Source organism: Nanorana parkeri, unplaced genomic scaffold (assembly GCF_000935625.1).
Source record: "Nanorana parkeri isolate BGI_ZX_2015 unplaced genomic scaffold, ASM93562v1 scaffold98, whole genome shotgun sequence".
NCBI classification, from domain to species: Eukaryota; Metazoa; Chordata; class Amphibia; order Anura; family Dicroglossidae; genus Nanorana; species Nanorana parkeri.
Window position 1 is genome coordinate 2,432,950 of NW_017306366.1, and position 25,695 is coordinate 2,458,644.

Consider the following 25,695-nt stretch of genomic DNA (forward strand, 5'->3'; position numbering starts at 1 on the left):
GCCGTAGCTCGCAACCATGTGATGGAATAAGCATGGCTGATTGGTGGACTTTTAAGAACTTAGATACAGTATATGTATTCGTTTAGGTGAGGGGCAACTTAAAGCCGCAGTTCCTCATCAGGTCCACACCCATAAAAAGTTGTACTAAGGACTTCGGATTATGTGATACTTGAATTGCTGGTGGGTTATTGCAGGTATAAGGACACATCACTGGATGAGCTAAAGAAAAAAAGCAGTTTTCTCTGAAATGTCACATCATAAGCTTTCAGGTTAGTTTTTTGAACACTAATTAATACGAAGGACGATGATACTCACCTCCAGCACTGGCAGCTATGACATGCTAAGTAGAACAAACTTTTTTCTTTAAAAGGTCCCCTCACATCTGCATATTGCACTAACACACTGTTACAGTAGGCTGCAGCACCCCATAATGCAAAGGGTTAAAAAGGGTCAAAACGGATTTTCGAGCCATTGTCATACATTGCCAGCTAATTCATTATGAAAAGGCTGCCTTAACCTAATTAAACTGCCTGCAGAAATGTGAAGGGGGCCCAAAACCTTCCTTTTGTGCATGGATGTTTTTCACAGAGAAGGTTAATAAATCTTAATCCGAGTTATATTATTTGGACAATTTAGGGGCAAAAAGTGATTAGGGGAAATGTAAATTGATACTTCATACCATTTATTGTTTATGTGTTTAGGATAATAGTGTCCATAGACATAAGATTGCTATTTCCCAATCGCACTGGTTGGCTAGACCTGAAAATTATTACTGTGCTTGATGTATTTCAACCCTTCTATTAAATGTTCATATAAAACAATGAGCTTAAAAAGCAAACTGTTCACAGAAAAACAGTGAAGAGGCTTTATCAAAACTGGAGCAGACAAAATCTGGAGCAGCTGTGCATGGCACCCAATCAGCTTCTCACTTTCATTTTTCAAATCTTAACTGAACACAACTGAACAGAGAAGCTGATTGGTTGCCATGCACAGCTGGTCCAGATTTTGTCTGCTCCAGTTTTGATAAATTTCCCCCCACTGATTTTATACACGGTTCTGAGAAGAAGTCTCAAAACAAGACCCTTAACTGGCCCCCAAAAACAGTTGTGAAAAACACAGCTGACAGAATTTTGTTTTTTACATAATCTTGGACACATGCATCAAAATGTATGATGCCCTGATGTGCGTGCTGGTTCCTAAATGCCGGAGTGGCAAACCAGCACACACAAAATGCAGATCTTTTCCCAAAGCAAGCAACACAACGGATGGGTGTGCACAGCTTGTTAAAGGAGAACTATGGGGTCAGTGTTTTTCCCCTTAGGGTCACGAGAGGACATGCACTAGCGTCCTCCCGTGACACAAAACTCAGAATAACGCGAGCTATAGCTCGCGGTATACCGAGACCACCGCAGCTGGGACAGATCCCGACATTACTGTCGAGATCCACCCAGCTGCGTGAGTGACATCTAGCTCTGCCTATCTAGGAGGCAGAGCCAGCTGTACCCGCCCCCTCCCCCGTCCGTTCCGCCAGTCAGCGATGGAGAATCGGAGAGGGGAATCCCTGCGGCGAGCTGTGACTGACAGTCACCACTCTCTGCAATGAGATAATCGAGGTGTTCGCTCACTTCCCGATCTATTGAGCCGACGTGTGACAGTTTCATTGTCACACGTCGGCTCAAGCTATGAGGCTGAGTGAAAATCACTCGCCTCATAATTCTCCTTTAATTAATTTTCACAAGTCGATGCATTTTTCCTGGTCTGGAAGTTACAGCAAAATGCATGACAAGGCATCTGTGTGAATGAGCTATGAATGAATATTTGCACCACTACACAGAAAGCGAAACGATTTGGAATTGTATTGCAGCAAACAGTAATGTGCTTATTAGGAAGAAGTTGCAACAACATGAATTTATAACTAATGTTTGGCAGAGATCACAGTATAATAATAACAGCACACACGTTCCATCTCACCGCATTTATTTAATTACAGAACAGTATTTCAATGTGGTTTGGAATGTGTATATTCTCTATGAAGTTATACAGGGTTACAAAAAAAAAAAATATATTTATATAAGGTCCTGCCAATCCTTCTTCGTCCCTGCTTTGTGCATCCACGCCATTATCATTGGGTAGGCTATGTCATCCCTTTGCCTGCAAAAATAAGCTAAAGCATAAAACAAAAACAAAAAATCAAATATTTCAAAAAACAAAAAGACGCTTGTTGCTGACAAAAGGACACAGGTGCAGAAATGGTACTTTCTTTGAGATAGGAGCATCCCTCAATATTGGGGTGCTTGAAGGAATATGGTCTTTATTCTTGCCAAAAGGAGAACTTAAATGTATTGCCCTAAAGTAAGGAATAAAAATATTAGAAATAACAAAATGCTGGCCTCCCCTCTCTGTCAAAGGAGTGCACAGAATTTGCAGGATAGTTCAGATTTGGGATTTCTGCCTGCCTTCAAGACATACAGAAAAATCCTATAGAAGCTTCTATCCAGAATCTTGAAGATCATCTGTGGAGAATACACCACTATCGGTTATCTGGTTACAGGATCTCATATTTGTCCACAAGGAAAGCCGTCTCAGCTGAAAACCTCACAGGACTGTTCCCATCCACAAAAGTCACTTTGGTTGCCTAAAAAAGGAAGAAAAAAAAGTACCATTGGTTACAAAATGATAGACTTACCATAAATAATGCTAATAAAGTTAGTTCTGTCCCCAAGTGTGAAAATAATGACCAGTTGAACAACCGTGAACAATATAATTGAGGTCATAAATCAATGAGTATTTAAAACTGTAGGTGCCATGCGCATGACTGACGTTTAGAACAGACTTTCTGGGAGAATAAAAAGTCCACTTTTCCCCTTTTCTCACAGTCACCCCCCCCAATAATACAACAAACACTGCCTGATTCCTGATGCTTCGGTATCACCGTGCCTCCCAGTAGAGCTCCCACTGGAATGCCCACTTGCAATAGGATGGAACACATTCGCACAGTATATCAGGCATTCAGCTTACCTGGGAGGCAGGGGTAAGGCACGGTGACATCACACACTTCCCAGAAGCATTAGGAGCCAGGGCGAGGCAAGTATTTTCTTTCTGCAAACTCTACATTTAATTACTTTTCAAAGCCATATGTATTGTGGGGGGTTGTGAGTAAAGCGGACCTTACATTTTCATGGAAGGTCCTCTTTAATTACCATACTAAACCTTCTAATTATTAATTTTGTAATACAAAGAATATATTGTTGTCTGCAAATTATTTTGCAACTGATCATGGAAGGAAAGATAAAGAGCAAAGTAAATATTTAACTATATTAACTGCTGGTAAAAGCTTGAATACAATTCTGTACAGCTTCAATATTAGTAGGTTTGTTGGAAAGGCCAAAGATGTGTATCTTAGATTAGACTATGGATCTGACATACAACAATGGTACCAAACACGTTGCTCATAGCAGGCAATCCGCTTTCAAGTGTCATTTTTACAGGCAATGTTTGAAAGAAGGATGAATGAAGGATTCCGACTGCTCTCAGCAAATAAAAAGTTCTCCTTGGTACACTTGCATACATTAACCATTATGATGTTTGATTGGGTTGCCCTACTGCTTTCTGGATAACACAGAAATGCACTTAAAGAGGACAAAGCAATTTCATGTTTCACTGTTCACAGAGGTTCATCTGTCCCACTTGCCTGATCCTCTGACCTTGCTCTCTTGAGCCTCTACTGCGAACTGTGGTTTCCTCTTGCTGTACACAATGTCACTACATAGAAGTCAGCGGAAGCAAGCACAGCACATGGCGGAGGATGACACTCCTAGAAGTGAAAATTCTTCAGGTAGAGGTAGCTTTTGAACAAAGCAAAAGGATCAGATGAACGGGCAGCAGACAGGTGATTATAAAATCATCAGCTGCAACTAGTGCTCTGCTACAGAGTATTTAATGAGAGGAAGTGCTCCTAAAGTGTTGAAAAGTAAATGAGCACTTAGTCAAAAATATTGGGAAAGGCTTTTTATAAAGATCCGATAGAGGTTTTGTAAGCTTTTTCGGGAGTAGTAGTCCAATGAACACCTAGTGTATGCTTACCTGTAAAAATGTCATGTCATTGTCACATTTGTAAGAGGTCTTCAGGAAGAATAAAAAGTAAAAATGTTGGCATTTATCTACCAAGATGCCGAAGCCTTACCTGTATGCTGCAGTAGTTTTTCTTGGACACAAAGGACACGGTTACTGGGAAGAAATCATTAGGGTGACCAGCAATGCTGAATTCCAGACTTCCAGTTTTGTTTTTGCTGTCAATGACAGGAAGTGTCCACTCTAGTGTATTCCTTCGGCTGTCATGGTGATAGTCCCCATCTATGTCTCCAATCACTGGAGCCCCAACTCCTGACCTGAAATGGAGCAAGATACATCAGAATATGTTCACTTTAGTCATGTGACTGATTTTCAAATCCATTAAAAGATCTGTCACTTTTTGGAAAATGATGATCCGTATCCCTGCTGTGTTGGCTTTGTGAATGCAGCTCACAGTGATAAAAGCATCAGGTAAAAACACCATTACATACAGAGCAGGCTAAACAAAGCATGTTATCTCCCTTTGTGAAATGAGATCTGAGCTGGATAAACTCACATCCTTGAGCCCATTGTACTGCAACAGAAGCATGTCTCTTCTCAGAGAAGATCATTTTAGGAGGGAAAGAAGGAGTGAATGTATAAAAAGGAAAAAAAATGTTTCATCGACATACACACTTATCTTTGCTTATACCATTTATCCATAAGCTCATTTATATAAAAAAAGTTCAGCAATTTCCCAACATTCTTCCAACAGTCCATGTTCACACAACATCTTGCAAAAAGCAAAGCAATATATAATTCATGCATTATGATACTATATACAGGTGAAACTTGAATAATTAGAATATCGTGCAAAAGTAATTGCAGTAAGTGCTGCAAAAGGGGCCCAAACCAAGTACTGAGTACATATGCATGCTTGTACTTTTCAGAGGTCCGATATTGTTCTATGTACAATCCTTGTTTTATTGATTGCATGTAATAATCTACTTTTTTGAGGTTGTGGATTTGGGGTTCTTGGGGTTTTCATGAGCTGTAAGCCATAATCATCACAATTATGACAAATCACGGCTTGAATTATCTTGCTTTGCATGTAATGAGTCTATCTCATATATTAGTTTCACCTTTTAAGTTGCATTAGTGACATAAATGAACTTTGCACGATATTCTAATTATTCGAGTTTCACCTGTATAAGCTGGCCTTATCGCATTTCCTGTCTGCAGCCACTGGAGGACAGTCATAATGGAGTTTAGTGGAGGATACAGATTGCTGTTAGGAGGGAGTCTGTGCACGTCCTATGCCAACTTTAGTTCTACCCATATGACATGTATATTAAAAACACATTATTTCCTTTACTCGACGCGGAACATGGATGGTCATTTTCCCTCTTAATCTAATCCATAGATATTCACTTCATTAGGTATGCACTGCCCTCTTTTGCACAGATCTCATTGATCAGACCTCTCCAGCTAATCACATGAGCCTAGATACTTGTAGTTTCATATAAATCAATGCTGGAAACCTCGGATTAGTGTTCACATATTTCTGTCAATAGGTTTGACGGCACCACAAGACTACCATACCAGCAGTTGCAGAACTAAGTCTTACCCAGGGTCTATTGACATTCACCTAACACAGTTACAGTTACCACTATTTGGTTCTCTGAAGAGCAACCTGTGTCAATAGCTCACTCTTTATGTCCAAATCCTATCCCTTGCGTCTTCTCCTCTCTAAAGCTTCAAAAAAACAGTGGGCCTGATGAGCTTCTTTTCTGTCCTCATAGAACAGCAGGTCTTAGCATGCTTTATTACCATATCTCCTGCCTTGGTACTAGTACAAGTTCCATTATGCCCTTACGATGTCAGTCTCATCTCTGTAGAACTGAAAGTCCTTATTTACTATACAAGTCTCTCAAACATCTGTAGAACTACAAGTCAAATGTCAGCAGCTTAATTGACAATTTGCCTCAATTACATTTCTCCTATTTGTACTGCTTCAAGTTTCTGTATTCTCCATGGTAGCCTCTCCTCTACAGAATACAGCGCCTACAGAATTATGCATTTTGGCATACACACTGATGACTCTCTTTTGAATTTTATGTCCCAATATGCCCACTACTGTCAAGTCAATCTCTGCAGCACTACAATGTCTCATACCTCCCATAAAAATGTTAGATCTTACTAGCAATATAGCATGCAGAGAGTATAGAACTTGCATAGTGCAGGCTTTAGGATGAGGAGCTCTATGAAATCTGGTTGCAGTGGATTAGAGAGTTTCCTTTGGACTTTAATATTGTGTTTCACTTCCGGTCAGAAAGTTGCTCTTTAAAAGTTTTAGCGTTTACAGCGTATATTATCAATTAAATGCAGTGTGATTTCTCACTGTATATTTCCTCAATCTTACAGACGGGTTAAAATAAAATTAAAACCTGTAGTGGAACCTATTTTAAAAGAGTATTCCTATGCTGTACAGCAAGTTAAAGTAGTAGGAATAATATGTTAATATACCGCAGCTGTAAAGGCAATGAGAGGGTGCAGCATTCAGTACTACTTGAAATAATATTGTTGCCCAACATCAGTTATTGCAGCACAGTTGTTTGCCAATGTGGTCATTCAAAAGGGAAAGTACAAAAGCCTGTGAGTATGGAATGCTTACAGTAAACCTTTCATGAAAGTGGTACAGAGGCTGCCATTGCGGACTTCCTTTAGAGCCTTGGTTCTCAACTGGTGGGTCGTGACCCAAAAGTGGGTCGCCGTGTGCCTTCCACTTTTCTAGGTGAGAGGCTCCTCTGCCTCCCCCTAACACAGCTCTGTCAGTTCTCATGCCAAGCAGCCATTCACAATATGCTTCCCGGCACCGAGTGACAGCTTGAGATGGGATGGGGCTATGGCCGCGAGGGAGCTCCACCCATACATGCATTGCTTCTAGTTTCCTCATGTGTCCTATAGAGGTGCCTACACCAGAGTGACATCACATTCTGGCATCTCTACAGGGCACGCAAGGGAGCTGTACAAGCAATGCACATATGGATGGATCTCCATCACAGCACAGCAGCCCACACCGGACCCCAGGCTGAGGATCCACTCCAGTTCTCATAAGGTAGGGAGAATAAGTGGACCTTTAAAAAATGTTTTAAATTTATAACATTTTGGAGTGTATATGTGTGTGTGTGTGTGTGTGTGAGATTGTGTCTGTGGTTGTGTATGCATGTCAGTGTTTTGAGGGCCCATTCACACTAGCACAGTGTGTTAATCACATAGTACCGTGCAATTAACACACTGTACCACGTAATCGCACCTACTGTGCATTTTGGTGTGAGAGGTGTGTTGCATTTCCATTCATTTGAATAGTATCCAAAATGCACCTCCCACCCACAGTTCGTACACCCGCACCGGAACACGCGGTACCCTAATGCCGTGCGTTCCATTGCAGTGCGACTTGGGTCACGACTTAATGACCAAGGACAAATGTGGGTCCTGAGGTTACACAGGTTGAGAACCACTGCTTTAGAGGATAGTTGCATGGCTTTTATTATGACTCCCTGCTTTCACACATTTCTGACCCCAAATACATATGCAGAGTAGAAGTCAGAACTGTATACTTCTTCTGGGTCAGGGACTGGCATTTTCAATGGGGGTCAGCAACAGCAGCATCCATATTTCCTAGGTTGCCTTTCATGTATAACAGAAGGGCTTAAAGTTCACATTCTATATCACTTACGGCAATGGGATTGTAATGACAACATCATTCAGTTCTAGCTTGTCCTCCTGAAGTTCATACTCTATATTTACATCACAGCCGCTTCCACTTTCTGAAGGCCAACAGTTAACTGTGAAGAAAGAAACGGTATTAATATAAGGGTTAGATTTATTTAAATTCAAGCATCATGGAATTCTGCCTAAAAGAGAATGTGTGAGAATAAAAACCATTGTTACATTTCTTAAAGATGCAGGTTGTTATCCGGATTCTGTCTTTCATCAGCCATTCTGATAGGCAAAGTTTGGCACTTCACAATAGTGGCAAAAAAACGTCTGCCCCTTCCTCCCTCCTGAATATTCTCATTGGCCAGTCAGGAAGCTTTATCATAAAACTGTGATTTCAGTCAAGATTGCCGTTAGGTACTCTGACATGAGATATTGAGTTCTGTACATCTGTATGACGATTTCAATGAGGCTTTGCTCCCCTTGCTGGATTTTTAGCTTATTCTACATCACCAAAAATGCAGCATAAGGAGTCCGAACACATCAGCATGGACAGGAATGAAGGTGGTGGAGAAAGAACTAATGACAAGGAGATCTTGCTGCCAAAGACTCGAGATGAAAAAGCATGCAAGGAAAAGCTCGCCAAACTCCACCTCCAAACCGAAATATAATATTGTACAGACTGTCACAAATGGCTAAAATCACAAGAAACTTGCAGGTTTATTTTAACTAAATTCTAATGAGTTTAGCATTCTGTCTGTCAAAATAGTAAAAAAGGTTAAAACATAATATAATTCATAAATAAATCATTGCAGAACTTACTGGTGAGAGGAATTGAAGCATCATCTGTTGTCTGCAGTCTCCATTTTAAGACACCAACATCACTATTAAGGGGGAAAGATTTTTCTGGGTTTTTCAGCCCAATGATAGAATCTGATGTAAAAAGTTTTTTGTCCACATTGGGATGGGTCTATGGAAAAAAAAGAGAATTAGTTATGAGTTATAAAATATATATAATCATAGTGTATACCTCGACAAATCCTTCTGTCAGGCCGGGTCATGTGAACCATGTTAGGTATACACCGAGTGGCCAGATTATTATGACCACCTGACGTTTTTAGGCTAATTAGCTATAATTTTGCGTTGAAGTTGCTAGAGGGCCAGACCATTATAAATAGGGAAGCAGGTTGTTTACCACGACAGTAGAAGTGATTTGTTTCTGAAGATATGGGTATACAACGCGATTGAACAGCCTTTGAACGTGGGATGATTGTTGGCGCTCGGAGCCATGGAGCGAGTATCAGCAAAACAGCAGAATGCGTTAAATGTTCAAGAGCAGCTGTTGTTAAAGTGTTTAAAGGCTGAACTGTCAGCCGAAAATCTGGGTCTGAACGTGCGAATTGTGGCCGTCAGCGACTAGTCAATGTTAGGGCAGAACGGAGAGTGGCAAGACAACAGAAGGGCAACAGTGCATCAAATGACTGCAGATCTTAATCAGGGATCCTCTCAAATGATCTCTGAACGCACCACTGTTCGCCGTACACTGCATCGTATGGGATATGGAAGCCGAAGGCCTGTTCCAACACCTTTGCTGTCTGCAATTAACAAGATAAAACATCTCCAATTCGCACTGGAACACAAGGATTGGTCAATTGAACACAGGCATTGGAAAAAAGTCATGTGGTCCGATGAATCACGTTTCCAGTAGCATCACGCAGATGGCAGAGTGAGAATTTGGCAGGAACAGCATGAAAGCATGCACCCCACATGCATGAGTACAACCCTTCAAGCTGGTGGAGGCAGTGTTATGGTTTGGGGCATGTTTTCCTGGCATGATTTGGGCCCTCTAATTTGTGTGGAACAACGTCTGAATAGCACAACATACCAAAGTATCGTTGCTGATCAAGTTCATCCTATCATGTTGATGGCGTATCCCAATGGAGATGGCTTCTTCCAACAAGACAATGCGCCATGCCACGGTGCTAGTATTGTGCAGGAGTGGTTTCAAGAACACGAGAGAGACTTTACCTTGCTTAGGTGGCCCCCACAATCACCAGATCTCAATCCAATTGAGCATTTGTGGGACAAAGTTGAAAGAGCCATCAGGCAGCTGGTCCCACAACCATCAAATCTCACAGAACTGGACAGTGCTATTCATCAGGCCTCGTGTCAGTTTCCTCGTATCACCTTTCAACATCTCGTGGAGTCAATGCCAAGAAGAATCGCCGCAGTATTGAAGGCAAAAGGTGGCCCAACAAAGTACTGATGGGGTGGTCATAATAATCTGGCCACTCAGTGTATTTTTCATTCACGTTTTATTAACATTGCTTGAGCCTGCAATACAATTTTCCACCAAGCTGCACTCCGGTTCCCATTGTAATGGATGGCACTAGTCTAAGAGTTACAGCTTCAGTGGTAACATGACAGGACCTGTTGCTTTGTTTTGTCAATAAATACATACGTACACATAGCTAAAGTAGGTTTGTACTGCACTGCATACAGCCGTGGCCTATTTATAAAACACAAACACTGGTAAGAATCACTCCCAACTGGTTTTTAGATGTCTAGTACGTTAAAAAGAGGACAAGAAAAAAAGAAAAATGGACCTACCACACCTCTTGGGGAGACTGTCATTTATAATACCAGCTCTTCCCTGAGACTCACCTGGAGCTGCACACCTTTCTTGTCTTCATTATCAACATGCACACGGATCCTTCCAAATTTTTCATCAGTCACTCTGAGCATAATGAGACCGTGGACTTCCATGTTCTGCAGACCGCCATCTCTGCTGCAGGTTAAGGTTATTTTCTCTTCAATCTTCATATGAATGCTACAATTTAAGATTAATATACCTGTTAAATAAAACTGAAGAACTCTGTTGTCTTGGAGGTTTAATCAAGTCAGTGAAAACGGGTGACACCGGAAATGAGCTCTGCCACAAGGGAACAAGCAAGTACTGACCTTTCTATGTGGGTTGGTGGAGGAAGGACTTTTGATGCTTCTGGTTGTCTCTTTCCAGCAGATGAAGTAACAGTTTCGCCTTCAGATTTCAATTTGTCCACAAAGTTATCTACTTCTTTTCCTTTAGCCCCAAGTTTTAATGCTTTGTTGGAGCCAGATGGTCTAAAATGACACAACAACATTACATAAATGGCACAAAGTCATTTAATAATAGATAGAAAGATATTAACTACCTCCTCCTTACCATCTTGTCTTGAATTGTATTGTGATTGTAATGTCTTCCTTAGATTGTTAAGTTCTGCGCAAACTGTTGGCGCTATATAAATACTATGTAATAATAATAATAACTACCATCTACCAAACTTGGTGCCAATTATTATAGATTAAACTGTAAACAAGGCAAAAAGTTAATTTTACAAATAAGTGTGGAAGGGTTAGCAACCTTGTTCGGTATTTATTGCATCCCCAGTGGGGAGTTTTACCCCATTTGTCTTGGTGACCACTGTCACTGGGACTAAAAAGGGAGTGAATATAAAAAATGAAGAGATGTCACCGGAACAGTAATAGAGGAGAAAAATGGCAATGAAAATTAAATATTACCTGGTTGATACAGGAGCAGTCTTTGTTTTCTCTGATTCAATAATGTTCTCTGTTATCAAGGCTGCTGCATTACTGGAAATAGATGAAGAGCCAGAACTTCCGAACCCTCCGAATCCCGGAGCTTTCTTACCCTGACGCTCAGCATCCCTCCTAGCCTGCTGTAGCTCTTTTGCTTTACGTCTCATCTCAGCCTTTGCCTCTCGTTCCTGGGTCTGTGACAAAAAAAATAAAATAAAAAATTAGACCATTTCATCCCAAAAAGAAATGCACAATTCAGAAGCTATGTGATTCCATTAAAAATAAAATGGTGGTGTCGCTGGCTTCCTGACATCCATGTGCGTTTATAAAGCTTTCAAAGCAAACAGCAATATTTTTCACTTTTGAAAGCAAGTTCTAAGCAGAATGTATTATGACTGTATGCACTTTAGCTGGCAGTATCCATGTATAATCCTGGAAAGGTTACATTACACCAAGCGGTCAAAACCAGCTCTTCAACTTAAAAGCAGAAATTAAAAATCAGGGGTTTTCAGTTCCTTTATTAAAGCAGAAGTGGGAATTGGGGGTAATGGTCTCAGCTCCCTTAATAAAGCAGAAGGTGGGGAATGGGGATGAAATAATATAATGCACCCATAGATATGTACTGCATATAGAAAAGTATAGACAAAGTACAATGTAAATATGAAAAAGGAGGCCCTAGCCTCATGGATCTAGTGATCCACCACCTAGTCGCATGGAGACCTCCCAGGTCAAGGACTGAAGAAGACCTAATCAAAAAAGTAGAAGTATGGGTATGTCGTGGTTGTGAGTGCTAATCCAGTTGTTGGAAATGGAAAGTGTGGAAAGGAAGTGGCGAGCAGAGTCAGTGTGAAAAAGATGTGAGGGAAATTAAAAAGGTAGCAAAGCAGACAAAGAGCTAGCAATGTGTGGAGACAAAAAAAAGCCAGCGGGCATAGAGGGGAAAGGGAGAGAAGGGAAAGTGGAAAAGGGAAAGCTTGGGACATAGGTGCTGCCACACCCATAAAGAAACAATTGATGCTTCAGTACAGAGACCCCTCAGATGGTCATACTCCTTTGAGGCTGGGAACAACATCCAGGTGTACAAAGTATTGAAAAACTTTAGTTTTGTACCTCTAAGAGAGCTAGTCAGGTCCTCCATGAGTCTAATGTTGTTGAGCTTCCGAAACCACAGCCGGAGAGAAGGAGAGGAAGTCTGTTTCCGCAAGGAAGAGATTCAAGTTCGGGTCACATTATCCATGTGCATAAGTACTGTATAGAAGATGTGTAAGTCTTGATAGAGAGCTTCTTATGATGAAACAGGAAAGAGGCTGGGTCCTCAGGAATGAGAATGTCTGAAAATTGCTGCATGGCCTCCCGGCCCAGCCACAGAGACTAGAGAGGGCTGGAGAGGAGCAGAAGATATGAACCACTCCTCCAACAGCAATCTGCAGAGTCAGGATATATGGTATGAAGAGCATAAGGAGTTCTGTACAAGTGGGCAAGTATGTTATAACCTAATTCCTGAAATGTGTTACAGATGGGAAGATTTAAGGGACAATATGAGAAGTCTCTGTCTCTCTCTCTCCTGGAGCAAAGGGTTGACCAAGATCCACCTCCCATTAGTCAAGAAAGTGCAAATGAGCAGTAGCATCAGCCACCAGCAAGAGAGAACAGAGGGAGAGAGCCCTGGATGTAGGGTTTGAAGCGAAGAGGTGGGCCAACTGTCGCCACTTCCAGAAGCCCAACCTCCCCCAAAATGGGGTTGGAAGACAGTCCCGAAAAGGAAAACCAGGAGGACCGGATACCAAAATGGGTGGCTCTATACTTGTTCTGTGACCCAAGTCACGCAAAAACCAGGTTGTCAAGACCAGGGGGGAACTCTTAGTTTCCAATGATGGGAAAGAGATGGGAAAGAGAGGGGACAGTTGTGGGGAAACATGTTTAGTCTGATATGCTATACAGGCAAATTTCCATGTGGGTCCTATAGTCAGGGGTGTCTGGAGAGATCTGGGAACAGACTTAGAACCCCAGGGATTGGAGTGGTATAGAAAGATTCGTTGCGGGGACCTGGGCTTCCTTGCACCAAGAATTCGAGCAAGGTGGGTAGCCAGGTAGTGGAGTGATATCTGGGACCACCAAGCTGCCATCACATTTTCGTCTGCGAAGGATACTATGCCTGATCATGGACGGATTGCCAGACCAAATGAAATTTAAAGAAAGAGAACTGAACCGGAGAGAAGAAAGCCTGGAGGTATTAAAGGTCGACAATGCTTATAAAGTATATAAAAAGCTTAGGAGAACATTTTATTTCAGAACTTTGATTCTACCAGTCCAAGAGAACGCAAGTTGTGACCAACATTGTAGGTCATTTTGAATGCCCTGCAAAAATGGAGGCAAGTTGATAACATAGGTCTGAGAGACATTGTTGGGTAGATGAATACCCAGACACTTTATAGAAGGAGAAGCCCACTTAAATGGAAAATAACGTTGTAGCCTAGCATGGTGGAGGGTGAAAGAAAAGGTTAAGAGCCTCCGATTTTTGAGTGTTAATGATATGGATGTCAGATAGCTCAATGTAGGTTTGAAATTCCACAAGGAAATTCGGGAATGAGATATCCGGAGAGGAAAGGATAGTCTGCAAAAGCTGCGATTGTATGTTGTTGAGAGGTCTTAGCAACCTCAAGGCCTGGTTCACACCTGCGCGTCCTGGGAATGTGTGTTTGCTGGGCGGCCCCATTGATTTCAATGGGGTCAAATATGTGCGGCAAACAGGCTCCTGCACTATGGTATGCGACATGCGGGACGCATTTTTTGTGCCGCGTTTGCACGTCAGACTGCGGCGCAAAACTGCGCGACTTGCCAGCCGTGTTTGGGGTGCCATCAAAAATGAATGGCACTGCAAGCGTGTTTCCGCTTGCAGTGCCAACTTTTACTAACAGACATTTAACAGAATGGGTTTTATAGGTCCTAAGTTCTGGAAGACATGTTGTAGAAGCAAAACAAAACCCTAATGAGACATTAATACTCAGTGTGGGGAAGAAGTCCATTAATTACTCCAGCTATCAATTCTTATATCTGGATTACATTTTTATTAACAAAAAAGGGCATTTGATCCATAGTAAATTATATTTATAATTGAGGCCATAGCAATGCTACTCAGTAAGGACTACAAGTTCCACAAGCACATCCCTTTAGCTTTTAGCTATAGGGGAGACAAAAGGACTCTCAGTAAAGAGCAGCTCTTTGTATTAAATCAACCATTTTCTACCCAGCGACAGCCTAGTAATATTGCTAATTAAAAGGTTAGAGACATGAAAGGCAGCTTTATTCCGCTTTATAGCAGCTGAAATGTAACAAAATAAAAAAGGTTCTGAAGACAACAAAAGAACTACAATGTGGTTAGCCCTAAGTTTTTATCACCTGCAGATCTACAAAAAAAAAATTATTAAAACTACATTCCATGTAAAGATATAAAGCTATGTGTACTGAGTATTTGGGAGGATTAAAAGCTGTCTATTAGAAACATTTCCCATTTTTCGATGGACTAGATAAGGCTGAATCCCGCTCTTCTTTTCTTGGTTGCAACTGAACAGTGAATCTGTACTTCTAATATACAAAGTTTCATAATATCCTTTTATTCTGATGACAGTTTGGTATATTTGGCATACTTTGAATGAGGCCTTCCTGAATTTCTGACACTGATACTATTCATGGTTTTGATTAAATTGGTCCAGTATTCTCTCCTACAGCCATAGTTATCAATGCCATCCTCACATCCTTTAAATGTATTCAAGTCTTTTAAAGGATAACTGCACCCCAGATGCATACTTACCTCAATTCCAGAGCCACAATGCTGACATGTGCAGTGAAAATCTTTTCGTCACTGGCCCCTTGGAAGCCAATCTGGATCAATTGTGCAGGTACAGCCAGAGGCAAGAAGATTTTGGCTACAGATGTCAACATTGTGGCAAGCAGGAGCCCTGCAATTAAAAGGAGAACTATGGGGCACGTGTTTTTCCCCATCGTTCTACTCAGAGTCACAGGAGGACAAACTAGCATCCTCCCGTTACCCAAAGTCAGCGCTGGAGGATTGGAGCGGGGAGAATCCCTGCAAGGAGCCGTGAGTAATAGTCACAGCTCTCTGCAAGGACAGGATCGAAAAGTGTGCGAGCAACGGTATGTGTTCGCTCACTTCCTGATCTATTGAGCCGATGTGAGACAGTTTCATTGTCACACGGTCGGCTCGAACTATGAGGATGAGTGAAAATCACTCGCCTCATAATTCTCCTTTAAGGTAGTTATGAATATGGTGTTGGGGGGGCTTCGTGAGAAGCAGAAGCACCACACAGTGAAGATTAGTATTTAGCTATGTTGCTTACATGGAGGGGCTTCAAAAACTACAGCAAAAGTGAAGCTGTCCTTTAAAAGGGAGAATTCAGACTGCAGAAGATCTAACACTTGAGTTACATCCACTAGTGGAGATAAAGTCTGCCAATTCCATGGGAAGCCAAGAATAAAATGGAATTTCTAACAGACAGGTAGTAACTATTGAGGACTGAAGGGTCTAAAGTGGGATTTTGGGTTATTAGCCTTATGACATCATGTTTGAATGAGAAGGGAAGAGTGCAAGTATAAAGCAGGTGGTTAAAGAAAGCCAGGAACGCTAAAATGGGAAAAGATTAGACATAAGATAACCAAGAAGAAGATAAAAAGAGAAGGTACAGAAATATTATACTATATCTAAGAGCCCATTCACACCAGGGCGGCTGCTGGTCAGCACGGTTTCCTCGCTGATGGGAGTTTTGTAATTGCGTTTCAGCGCTGAAATGCAATTCAAAACACCCCAAACCGCGCTGATCCATTGAAAGCTGTATGGAAACCACACTGATCAGCACGGCAAAAAAGGGTCAGGAAGGAGTTCGGACGGGAAGGGGGGGTAAACGGACGGACGGGGGTTCGGATCGCGTTCAGCCGCACTGCCCCGGTGTAAACGGGGCCTTAAAGAGAAGATAATTACCAACCACACACTGTTACCACAAAGCACAAACAGCTGTTTTTTACGTACAGATACATTGTTTCAAACACCTAATCTCACCTCTCTGACGGCTCTGAACACTTTCTCTTCATGAGAGTCCATCTCAGTGAATGTTCTGATTTGGGCCAAGTTCACATTTTCTCGATATCCCAAAGCCACGATTTCATCAAATGCAAATATTAGATCAAAACAGTGATCAGAGATTTCAGTCTCTTCCAAAGCTCGACAGTATTCGGGAATCTGTAAAAGGTTACAATGTATTACATACATTATGCAGCATTTGCGAGAGGGAAACAGTTTTGCCAATTCAATACTGCAATCAAAGAGTACTACAGAATAATAAATTGCTGTTAAATATCCCTCATTGATCTTGTACCCTTGTGTGCATAGGTCCTATCCAGCTATTGTGGATAACCATAAAAAACGCTCCATAGTGAATGGTAAACCTTGTGACTATAGTGTATTCATACGTTTTCAAAATGTACTACACTGTGGTTTAGGGACAGATCATAAAAAGCGGGGAAAGAAAAGATAAATGTTGGAGTTGTTAAAGCTAGCCATGCACCTTAGATTTCTCACAATCCCATCCATGGATGAAGAAATCTCCCGTGCCGGCTATTGGATTCAGGAGTCGGTGGGACTTGCAGATGCTGACTACCCAAACAGTAACTGACTGGATGCAGTCACTATTCAAAATGTTGCCATAAAAATGAAAAAAGGTAAACCTGTTTGGTTGCTGTGGGCCACAACTCCACTTCCTTTTCTTCAAGAAGAACTGTGGGAAAAATTACAAACCTACCCTTGGGTGGGGCTACCCTCGCAGTACAATGGTTAAAATACCCGTTTTGTCTACAGGGCTCAGATAAAGCAGTTTTACTCACTAGAATCTTGGTCACGTGGCGTTTGGCACTCACCACTCCGCTCTGGCTATGGAATGTCAGTGGGACTGAGGATCAGGTGAGTATATCTGCTTTATTTGAGCACCCAAGACAAAACGACTACTTAGCCCTTGCAGTGCAGCGGTAGCCCCACTGAAAGAGTATGTTTGTGATTTACCCGGAGTTCTTTTAGGTTTTAAGAATAAAAGTGTAGTCTAAGTCCATTTTCTTTTTTTTTTTAAATAGTTAAGCCTTAAACCCTCATGGGTCCCTCGCACAGCTATGTGCTTTACAAATGTGCATAGTGCTCTGCTGCTTTCAGGATTCCACACCAAGGCTGGCACTTAATAAATAGGATGCAAACTGCGGGCCACAGTATGCAACCTTTCAAAATATTAGGCTGGCCATACACCTATCACTTTTTGTCATTCAACCCGCGGGCTGAACAAACAAAAAAAATCCGTCAACACAAACAGCGTGTCAATCAAGAAACTCTGCTGTTTGCATCCTGACTGGCGGCACCTGTCAGAATACCAGATCAGAGGGGGCAGCTCATTGGCTGCTGGCTCTGATCGATGGAAAATATTTCAGCCGACTCCTTCGATCAGCTGATCAAGGAATGCCAGCTGAAAGAGAGCCGACAGCCCCACACACTGTGCAAATTTTGGCCGGTACATTCAAAATCAGCTAAAATTCGACCAGTGTATGGGCACCTTAACAGAGATAGATGATAGCGATATTCACTCTCCATTATAAAAGAGGCCCTTAGTTTCACAATTTCTCCAGCACGGCAATAGGTAAAAACCGGCACCTGTAAGGGGATCCGTCCATCCAATACTTTATCTGTAAGAAGGTATAAAAGCAACAAACGCTTAGCTAAGCATTTGTTTGCTGCTTTTATTCCTTCTTACAAATAAAGAATCGGATGGACGGATCCCCTTACAGGTGCCGGTTTTTTACCTATTGCTTAGTGAAGGCTCTGGTGGAAGCTGTACAATGCACCAAGGTTGCAGCAGCAGGATTGAAGACAAGAGGATAGAGCTGCTCCATGTTTATTTTTCCAGTATTGCCCCTTTCAAGAATTATTTTCTGAGAGGCATGTGGAGGCTGCCATTTCTATTTTCCAGTTGCTGTGTCTTATGGATCCTCTTGATTTAACACTTTCCATCACTGACCAAGAACAGGTATGAAGACAAGGACGCCTGGCTTTACTCTATCCTGATCTACATACTTGTTCCAGGTCAGTGACAAAGCATTGAAGATCAGCATGACAGGCAGGCAACCAGCAGTTGCAGAAGAAATAACAATGGCAGTCCATTTTCAGATTGGTTTGTAATGTACATAGATTCTAGTTTAATGTAATGACAGATTCTCAATACCTTTACTAGTGTCATTTCATGAATGCATTTACTGCTTTATAGGTAACTTTCACTTACCACTCTAGAGAAAAGTCTGAGCGTTTCAAGGTCCTCAAGGATGTTGCTATTTTTTGTGGTAATGAGAACCATGTAGAGTTTTTCCATAGGCTGGTAGACGTAGCGAACACTTTCAGTTTCCACAAAGGTGTGCTGTTTTCCAGTATTCATTAATTTTGGGAAAGCAGCCAATAGTCCCTCAATCCGTGTCCGAGTCATCTCCACAAACTGCCGTGATACTATGGCCTTACCTGCCTTCGTACAGACCGCAGCAGCCAGTAGCACCTGAAAATAAAATTGAGAAAAGTTGGCCAGCCGATACTCCCAATTTAAAAAAAAAGTTTACAAATAACTTGCTGTATATAAAAAGTAAATGAATATACTGTACATGTGGCAAACATTCCCCTAAAAACACCACTGCAATTTCTCCAAATGCCAGACCATCTGGAGAGAGAGGGTTGGCTTCCTCCAGCACCAAACATGCAAAGTTCATTATGCCGAGCACTTTACACAGCGGTAGAATTATACCAACTTCCACTGCCCACCTTGTGGCCCTTCTTAGGCCCCATTCACACTGAGCGAAACTCACCTTTGAGCGGATTTCCGCGCGGCGGGATATCGCGACTGTTGCGGGCGACGTTCCAGCAACCTTCATCGTCGGGCTGCATTCAAAAATAGAAAAATCGTGCAACATCCGCGGGAAAAAGGGTCGAGTTGAATCGACAGCGACATGGAGCTGTACATTAGAACAGCTCGATTGAATAACATTGGCCGGCGACTTCTCACGATATCGCTGGCCAAAAATGCGCGATAGCGCGCAGAAATCGCGGGATTTATCGCTTAGTGTGAATGGGGCCTTAGGGCTGGTCTCATTGCATTTCAGTTGTCTTCATCTGTGTAATGCTATTTTTCAGCTTTCACAGAGAGTATTAGGGATCCTTCCAGGTACGATCTAGATATATATTTATACTGGGGATGCACCGATACCGGTTTTTCAGTATCGAGTACCGATATTTATATTTTGGTACTCGCCGATACAGAGTACTGATACCAATACTTCCACTAGCATGGAGCTGGCTTACCGGGCAATCAAGAACCCGGGTGGCGGGTAATGACACGCTGCCCGTCTTCTTGATTGCCTGGAAAGCCCGCTCCATGCTGATTGGACAAACAGCATGGAGCCACCTTCCCGGCCAAACAGCATGGAGCCGGGCTGCAAGTCATTACTGCCGCCCAGCTTCTTGATTGGCAGGGAGGCCAGCTTCACGTTCCCCCGTGGCACTGCCGGTCAGAGGAAATCTCCCCCTGACTGGAAGTTCCGGTATCGGGGGTAAGTATCGGAGCATTTACTGAGTACTCGCTCGAATGTGTGTATATACACAGGTGAAACTCGAATAATTAGAATATCGTGCAAAAGTTCATTTATTTCACTAATGCAACTTAAAAGGTGAAACTAATATATGAGATAGACAATTCGAGTTTCACCTGTATACACACATTCAGAAAGTATTCAGACCCCCCTTCACTTTTTTCAGTGTTATGTTGCAGTCTGATACTACAGTTGTTTAAATTCTCCCCCACCCCCTCATTAATCTACACTCAGTACCACATATTGACAGAGTAAAAACAGAACTTTAGAAATGTCTGAGTTTATTAAACACAAAAAACTGAAATATCACATTGGTATAAGTATTTAGACCCTTTGCAACAACACTTGAAATTTAGCTCAGGTGCCTCCCATTTCTCTTGATCATTGCGGAGATGCGGAGATGTTTCTACACCTTGATTGGAGCCCACCTGTGGTAAATTACATTGATTGGACATGATTTGGAAAGGTGCACACCTCTCTATAGAAGGCCTCACAGCTGACAATAAGGTTGCTGAGGTCAAAAGGAACTGTCAGCAGAGGTCAAATACGTGATTATTGCAAAGGCACAGATCTGGGGAAGGCTACAAAACCATTTCCGTTGCACTGACGAGCACAGTGGCCTCCATAATTCTCAAATTGAAGAAGTTTGGCACAACCAGGAATCTTCCAAGAGCTGGTCGCCCGGCCAAACTGAAAAATTGGGGGAGAAGGGCCTTAGTAGGAGAGGTGACCAAGAACCCGATGCTCACTGACTGAGCTCCAGAGATCCTTTGTTGAGATAGAACAAGGTTCCAGAAGAACAACCATCACTGCAGCCCTCCATCGATCTGGCCTTTATGGCAGAGTGGCTAAAGGGAAGCCACTCCTCACCGCAAAACACATGAAAGTCCGCTTGGAGTTTGCAAAAAAGCACCTGAAGGACTGACTGTGAGGAACAAGATTCTCTGGTCTGACGAAACCAAGATTAAACTGTTGGGCCTTAATTCTAAACGTTATGTCTGGAGGAAACCAGGCACCGCTCATCACCTGCCCAATTCCATCCCAACAGTGAAGCACGGTGGTGGCAACATCATGCTGTGGGGGTGTTTTTCAGCACCAGGGACTGGGAGACTGGTCAGTGTTGAGGGAAAGCTGAATGGAGGAAAGTACAGAGATATCCTCAATGAAAACCTGTTTCACAGCACTCAGGACCTCAGAGTGGGCCAAAGGTTCACCTTCGAACATGAAATGATCCTAAGCATACAGCCAAGACAACACAGGAGTGGCTTAGGGACAACTCTGTAAATGTCCTAGAGTGGCCCAGCCAGAGCCCTGACTGGAACCCTATTGAACATCTCTGGAGAGACCTGAAAATGGCTGTCCAGTGTCCACCGAAGGTCCCCATCCAACATGTCTGAGCTTGAAGAATGGCAGAAAAAAAATGGCAGAAACGAAAAAAAAAAAAGTCGGCTCTATTGATCGGGAAGTGAGCAGAAACATGCAGCCAATCAGCTCACTTCCCAATCGTCTACCTGCAGTGAGCAGTGACTGTCAGTCACACCAGGGATTCCCCCTCTCCGATCCTCCAGCACTGAGTGGAGGAACGGACTGGGGAGGGAGCGGGTACAGCTGGCTCTGCCTCTAGATAGGCAGAGCCCGCTGTCACACACGCAGCTGGGTGGCTCTCCACAGCATTGTCAGGATGCGTCCCGGCTGCGGCGGTTTTAGTATATTTGACTGTGTAGCTGCAAAAGAAGTCAATGCCCAAAATTTCCCATAGGGAACATTTTAAACGCTCTTAACGCTCATCAGTTTAGTGCTAATAGTGATTGATGGCCCTAGAATTATTACTCACTCCGACGTTTGCGGCGATATTTAACATGTTAGAGTACTTGGAACACAGCGCTAGAGATAAAGTCAACAAAATATGTGTAAATATTCACAGATTGGGTTGAGTGATCAGTGGATATCAATGTATAAATTATGTGTATTCGAAACAGTCATAAAAAGTAAACGAAAAAGATGGTTTGTATCACTATGTGAACAACACAAAGTGTAGCCTAAAGGCGGTTCACCTCCTTTATTTTCATAGCTGCTTTTTGATACAAGTACAATTTAGCCATATCCAGGAGCGCAGATTTATTTTTCCGATATTTAACATGTGTAGCACAATTGTCGTTTTCCGCACGCAAGCGCACCGACACGTGATTGCGTGTGTATGTGCGTGCACGTGAGGGGCGGGGGACTTTAAAACATTTTTTTTGCCTTTTTTAAATTTATCTTGTTACTTTAATTTTTAAATACTTTTTTTTTTACACTAACCCTATTGCTATCACATAGGGGGCTAACAAGCCCCCTATGTAATAGCAGATAGGGTGTGACAGCTCCTCTTTATGGAGACATTAGGGATCATGACACCTAGCCACCCGAAAGAAGCTGAGGAAGCAGAGATCTGCTTCCTCAGCTTCATCTCCTGGCTCTAAGAGCCAGAGACTGTGTACAGTGACACCAGAGGTGATGTAATACACCTCACTTCCGGGTCCAGTGATCGGAGGAGAGATCAGCGGCTGGAAGTCCCTGAGCCGCTTCCGGGACCCGCACGGGGACAGCGGTGCCCAGGGAAGCCACGGCAGGAGGGGAGGGCGCCGCACGGTACAAACGATCCGGCGGGTGTACCGACGCCGGATAACTTGTACAATAACAGCAATCGTCTGCTGTTAAAAGCGGTACCAAGAACACGTCTGCTGCAGCGGCCGTGTTCTTGTTTTAACCACTTCTGCGGGCCGCTGTCTATAGACGTATTGCGGCCTGCAAGTGGTTAAATGAAAATATAGTTAAAATTACCAAAACTATTTTTTTGAAAAGCAGAAGACATGTAAAATAAAAAAAAGCAACATTTTAATTTGCCCACCTGCCGATCAAATTTAAATTAGTAAAAAATACACTCAAAATTTCAGCGCACACAAAAACAATATCGCCAAAATCCTATATTTTAATCCAACCCACCCCCTCACCAAGGTGAGAATGACGTGTCCCATCTCCTGAAGCCTCCTGGAATATGTGATGTGTATATCTTAGGAGGAGGCTTCAGGAGATGTCATTCCAACTTAGGTGATGGGGCGGGCTGGATTAAAAAAATAAACCCCCCAAGCGGTGGATTCGCTGGACGGGCAAGTATTAGAATTCAGGATAAAAAGGTAGGAAAAGACTTAAAAACAAATAACACAAGAGGACATTAGGGGGGTTGAGTTCCTCTAAAGCCGATACCTTACGGGATTTTGTGTAGCACACAATATTTACTGCTACAAATTTCTAATGCCAGAGATTACAGGGACTGGTAAATCACTTACAATGGATGTTGCTCCTTGATGTTTAACCCTTTCGCTGCCAAGGACGTACGTCGTACGGAGCTACAAAAGTGCTTCCAGCTGGCCAGCTCAGTATGTCGTACGGACCTGTCATTTACAGTTCTACTATAAGCTGATGGTCGCTTTAGCGACCATCAGCTTATAGTAGAACTGTTCAGCAGACTGTCCCCTTTAAATTAATAGCTGTCATCAGCGGCTCACAAGCCGCTGATGACAGTCTTTTACAAACGCTAGCAACGCAGCAGTTGAAAATCAAACCAATAGGAAAAAATTGCAGAAAATTCAAAAATGGCTTGGCCAGCTGATTTAAAAAATGTTCCGGAGGGCTTGGCAGCGAAAGGGTTAAAGGTTTCAGCTTCCCGCAAAAATCAGCTGGTCCCCCAAGCACTGGCCCCGATATTCTGTTTTAGGGTGGCTCCTTTCCCTTGCAGGGTCCTATGGAGCCACCCCTGTGTGTGCTAGTAAGCTGTATGTCCCAACAAAAACACACAGGCACAGCAAGGCAAGTCAGTCCCCTGCTCCTCTCTCCCGGCTAGTAAACGAACCGCTGCTGGAATCTACCCCCTCCTTTGTGATCTTGCACTAGACAGGAAGTTCAGGGAAGCTGAGCTCAGAGACTTGGAAGCAGCTGTTCAGAAACAGGATAATTGTAAGTGTTTGGGCAAAAATGTTAAGCAATGCTTTGCTGTTCAATGTATACGATCTGGATTCATTATTGAAAAAAAGTTTAATATTACTTTAAAGCGACATTATAGTCAAATTTTTGTTCCCCTCCCCCCAATGTTAATGTTCGCACTTACCTTAAATGATGTTTCTTAATCTTTTTCTTTCCTGATGTTTTCATCTGTCCCTCCAGCGGTGCTGCGGGTCTCCGATCCAGCGCTGACTCCTCTGTCCTTGCTGGTACTTCCTGTCCCACGGTGTCTGCATGCGGGTGCACCCAGCCATAGACTTACCTTGTGTCTCTGCTCGTCTCCCGGCCGAAAATATGAACTGCGCATGTGCCCGCCCCAAGATGCTTTGCGGCCGCCCGAGCAGTTTCGGATTTTCTGACGGGAGCACGCGGCGAAGACGGGATAAGTTTAAACCGTGTTAAAGCGGGGGTTTTTTTTTTTGCATATATCTACTGCTTGCTAGCAGTAGATATATGCAAAAAAAATGGTGGCTTTAGAAACCCTTTAATCGGCTGGTGATTTGCCACTAAGAAGCGATTTGCCGCGGCTATAAACTAAGCAAGTGCTACATCATCAGGTCGCTGTGGTCTGCTACAAATCTCTCTCCTCCAGCAATGTGAAGCTAAGCCCATAGAGCTGGATGAAGAGTGAATGTCGCCAGCAATCTTGTTGCCGACATGAAACATTGCTACAAATCTCTAAAAATGACTTGTGATTCCATAGAAAATAACTCTGCACTTCCTGTTGTGAATAAGTCCCCTGTCTGATACGTTTCTTTTTGCAGCAAATCCCTCCTTTTTAGCGATGACTAAGAAATTCATAATAATCTTCTATGGAATCGCTCATTCTTCAGTTTGAACAGCGATTTGTTGCTCAGCAATTGACATTTATCAGTGTTTTGCATCGCTAACAACAATCACTCTTCGGTCACCTCTATGGCTTCGCTACAAGTGACTGAAGGAGAATGATCTGTAACAACACATAATCCGATGCCACAGGACTAGCGATTCAACCTGTAACTTCTGATCACCAGTACCTGTTGGCGTTAGTGATGTGTACCACTGATTATTCGCTGCAAATAAATCACCAGCCTGACATCAGACATCATCAATGTTATTGATCTAGGATTCCCCCCATTGTGTCCAGAGTTCACAATCTGTTTTCACATTATTAGTGATCATTGGACCTCACTAGGAATCATCTCCTATTATTAGCAGAGGACATGACATGGCACAAGCCGGACTCGTCCAATGTAAATAAAGTGTATTACAATAAAGTGAAGGTGATATCACAGGCCTGTCACTGCACCAAGGGCCCCCCCTCCCCCGGGTCACCCTTAAGGGATGATCGCCCTCCATATATTATGGGTGGCCCGTGTCCTCTCCTGCACTCAGTGAGCAGCCCGTCACCGGGCCAGCTGACAGCCACTGACACTTCCTGCTCCGTCTGGGCCAGCTGCAGACCCGGGAGGATATCCGGTGTCCTATCCGTACTCTACAACATACACACAACGCCGAGACCCTCTCCTCACCATGTTTGCGGTTCTTTAAGCCGGTTATTACGCCTTTCCGTGCCCGTTCACTGGACTCCGACAGCCCTCCACACAATATGGCAGTCCCGGGGCCACGTCTTCAACAGGAAGATACGTA

General features: G+C 42.9%; 1 protein-coding gene across 1 annotated transcript; it reads right to left on the minus strand.

The window, feature by feature from the left end:
- Window positions 1–1,960: 1,960 nt before the first annotated feature.
- ARCN1 (archain 1) lies at window positions 1,961–25,695 on the minus strand. The gene is made up of 10 exons (XM_018552845.1): window positions 25,578–25,695; window positions 18,678–18,941; window positions 16,424–16,603; window positions 11,332–11,543; window positions 10,732–10,893; window positions 10,435–10,600; window positions 8,593–8,740; window positions 7,790–7,898; window positions 4,184–4,388; window positions 1,961–2,635 (listed from the first exon to the last, which is right to left on the minus strand). Exons 1-10 carry the CDS (start codon window positions 25,578–25,580, stop codon window positions 2,546–2,548), a joined length of 1,539 nt encoding a protein of 512 aa, XP_018408347.1. The 5' UTR covers window positions 25,581–25,695; the 3' UTR covers window positions 1,961–2,545.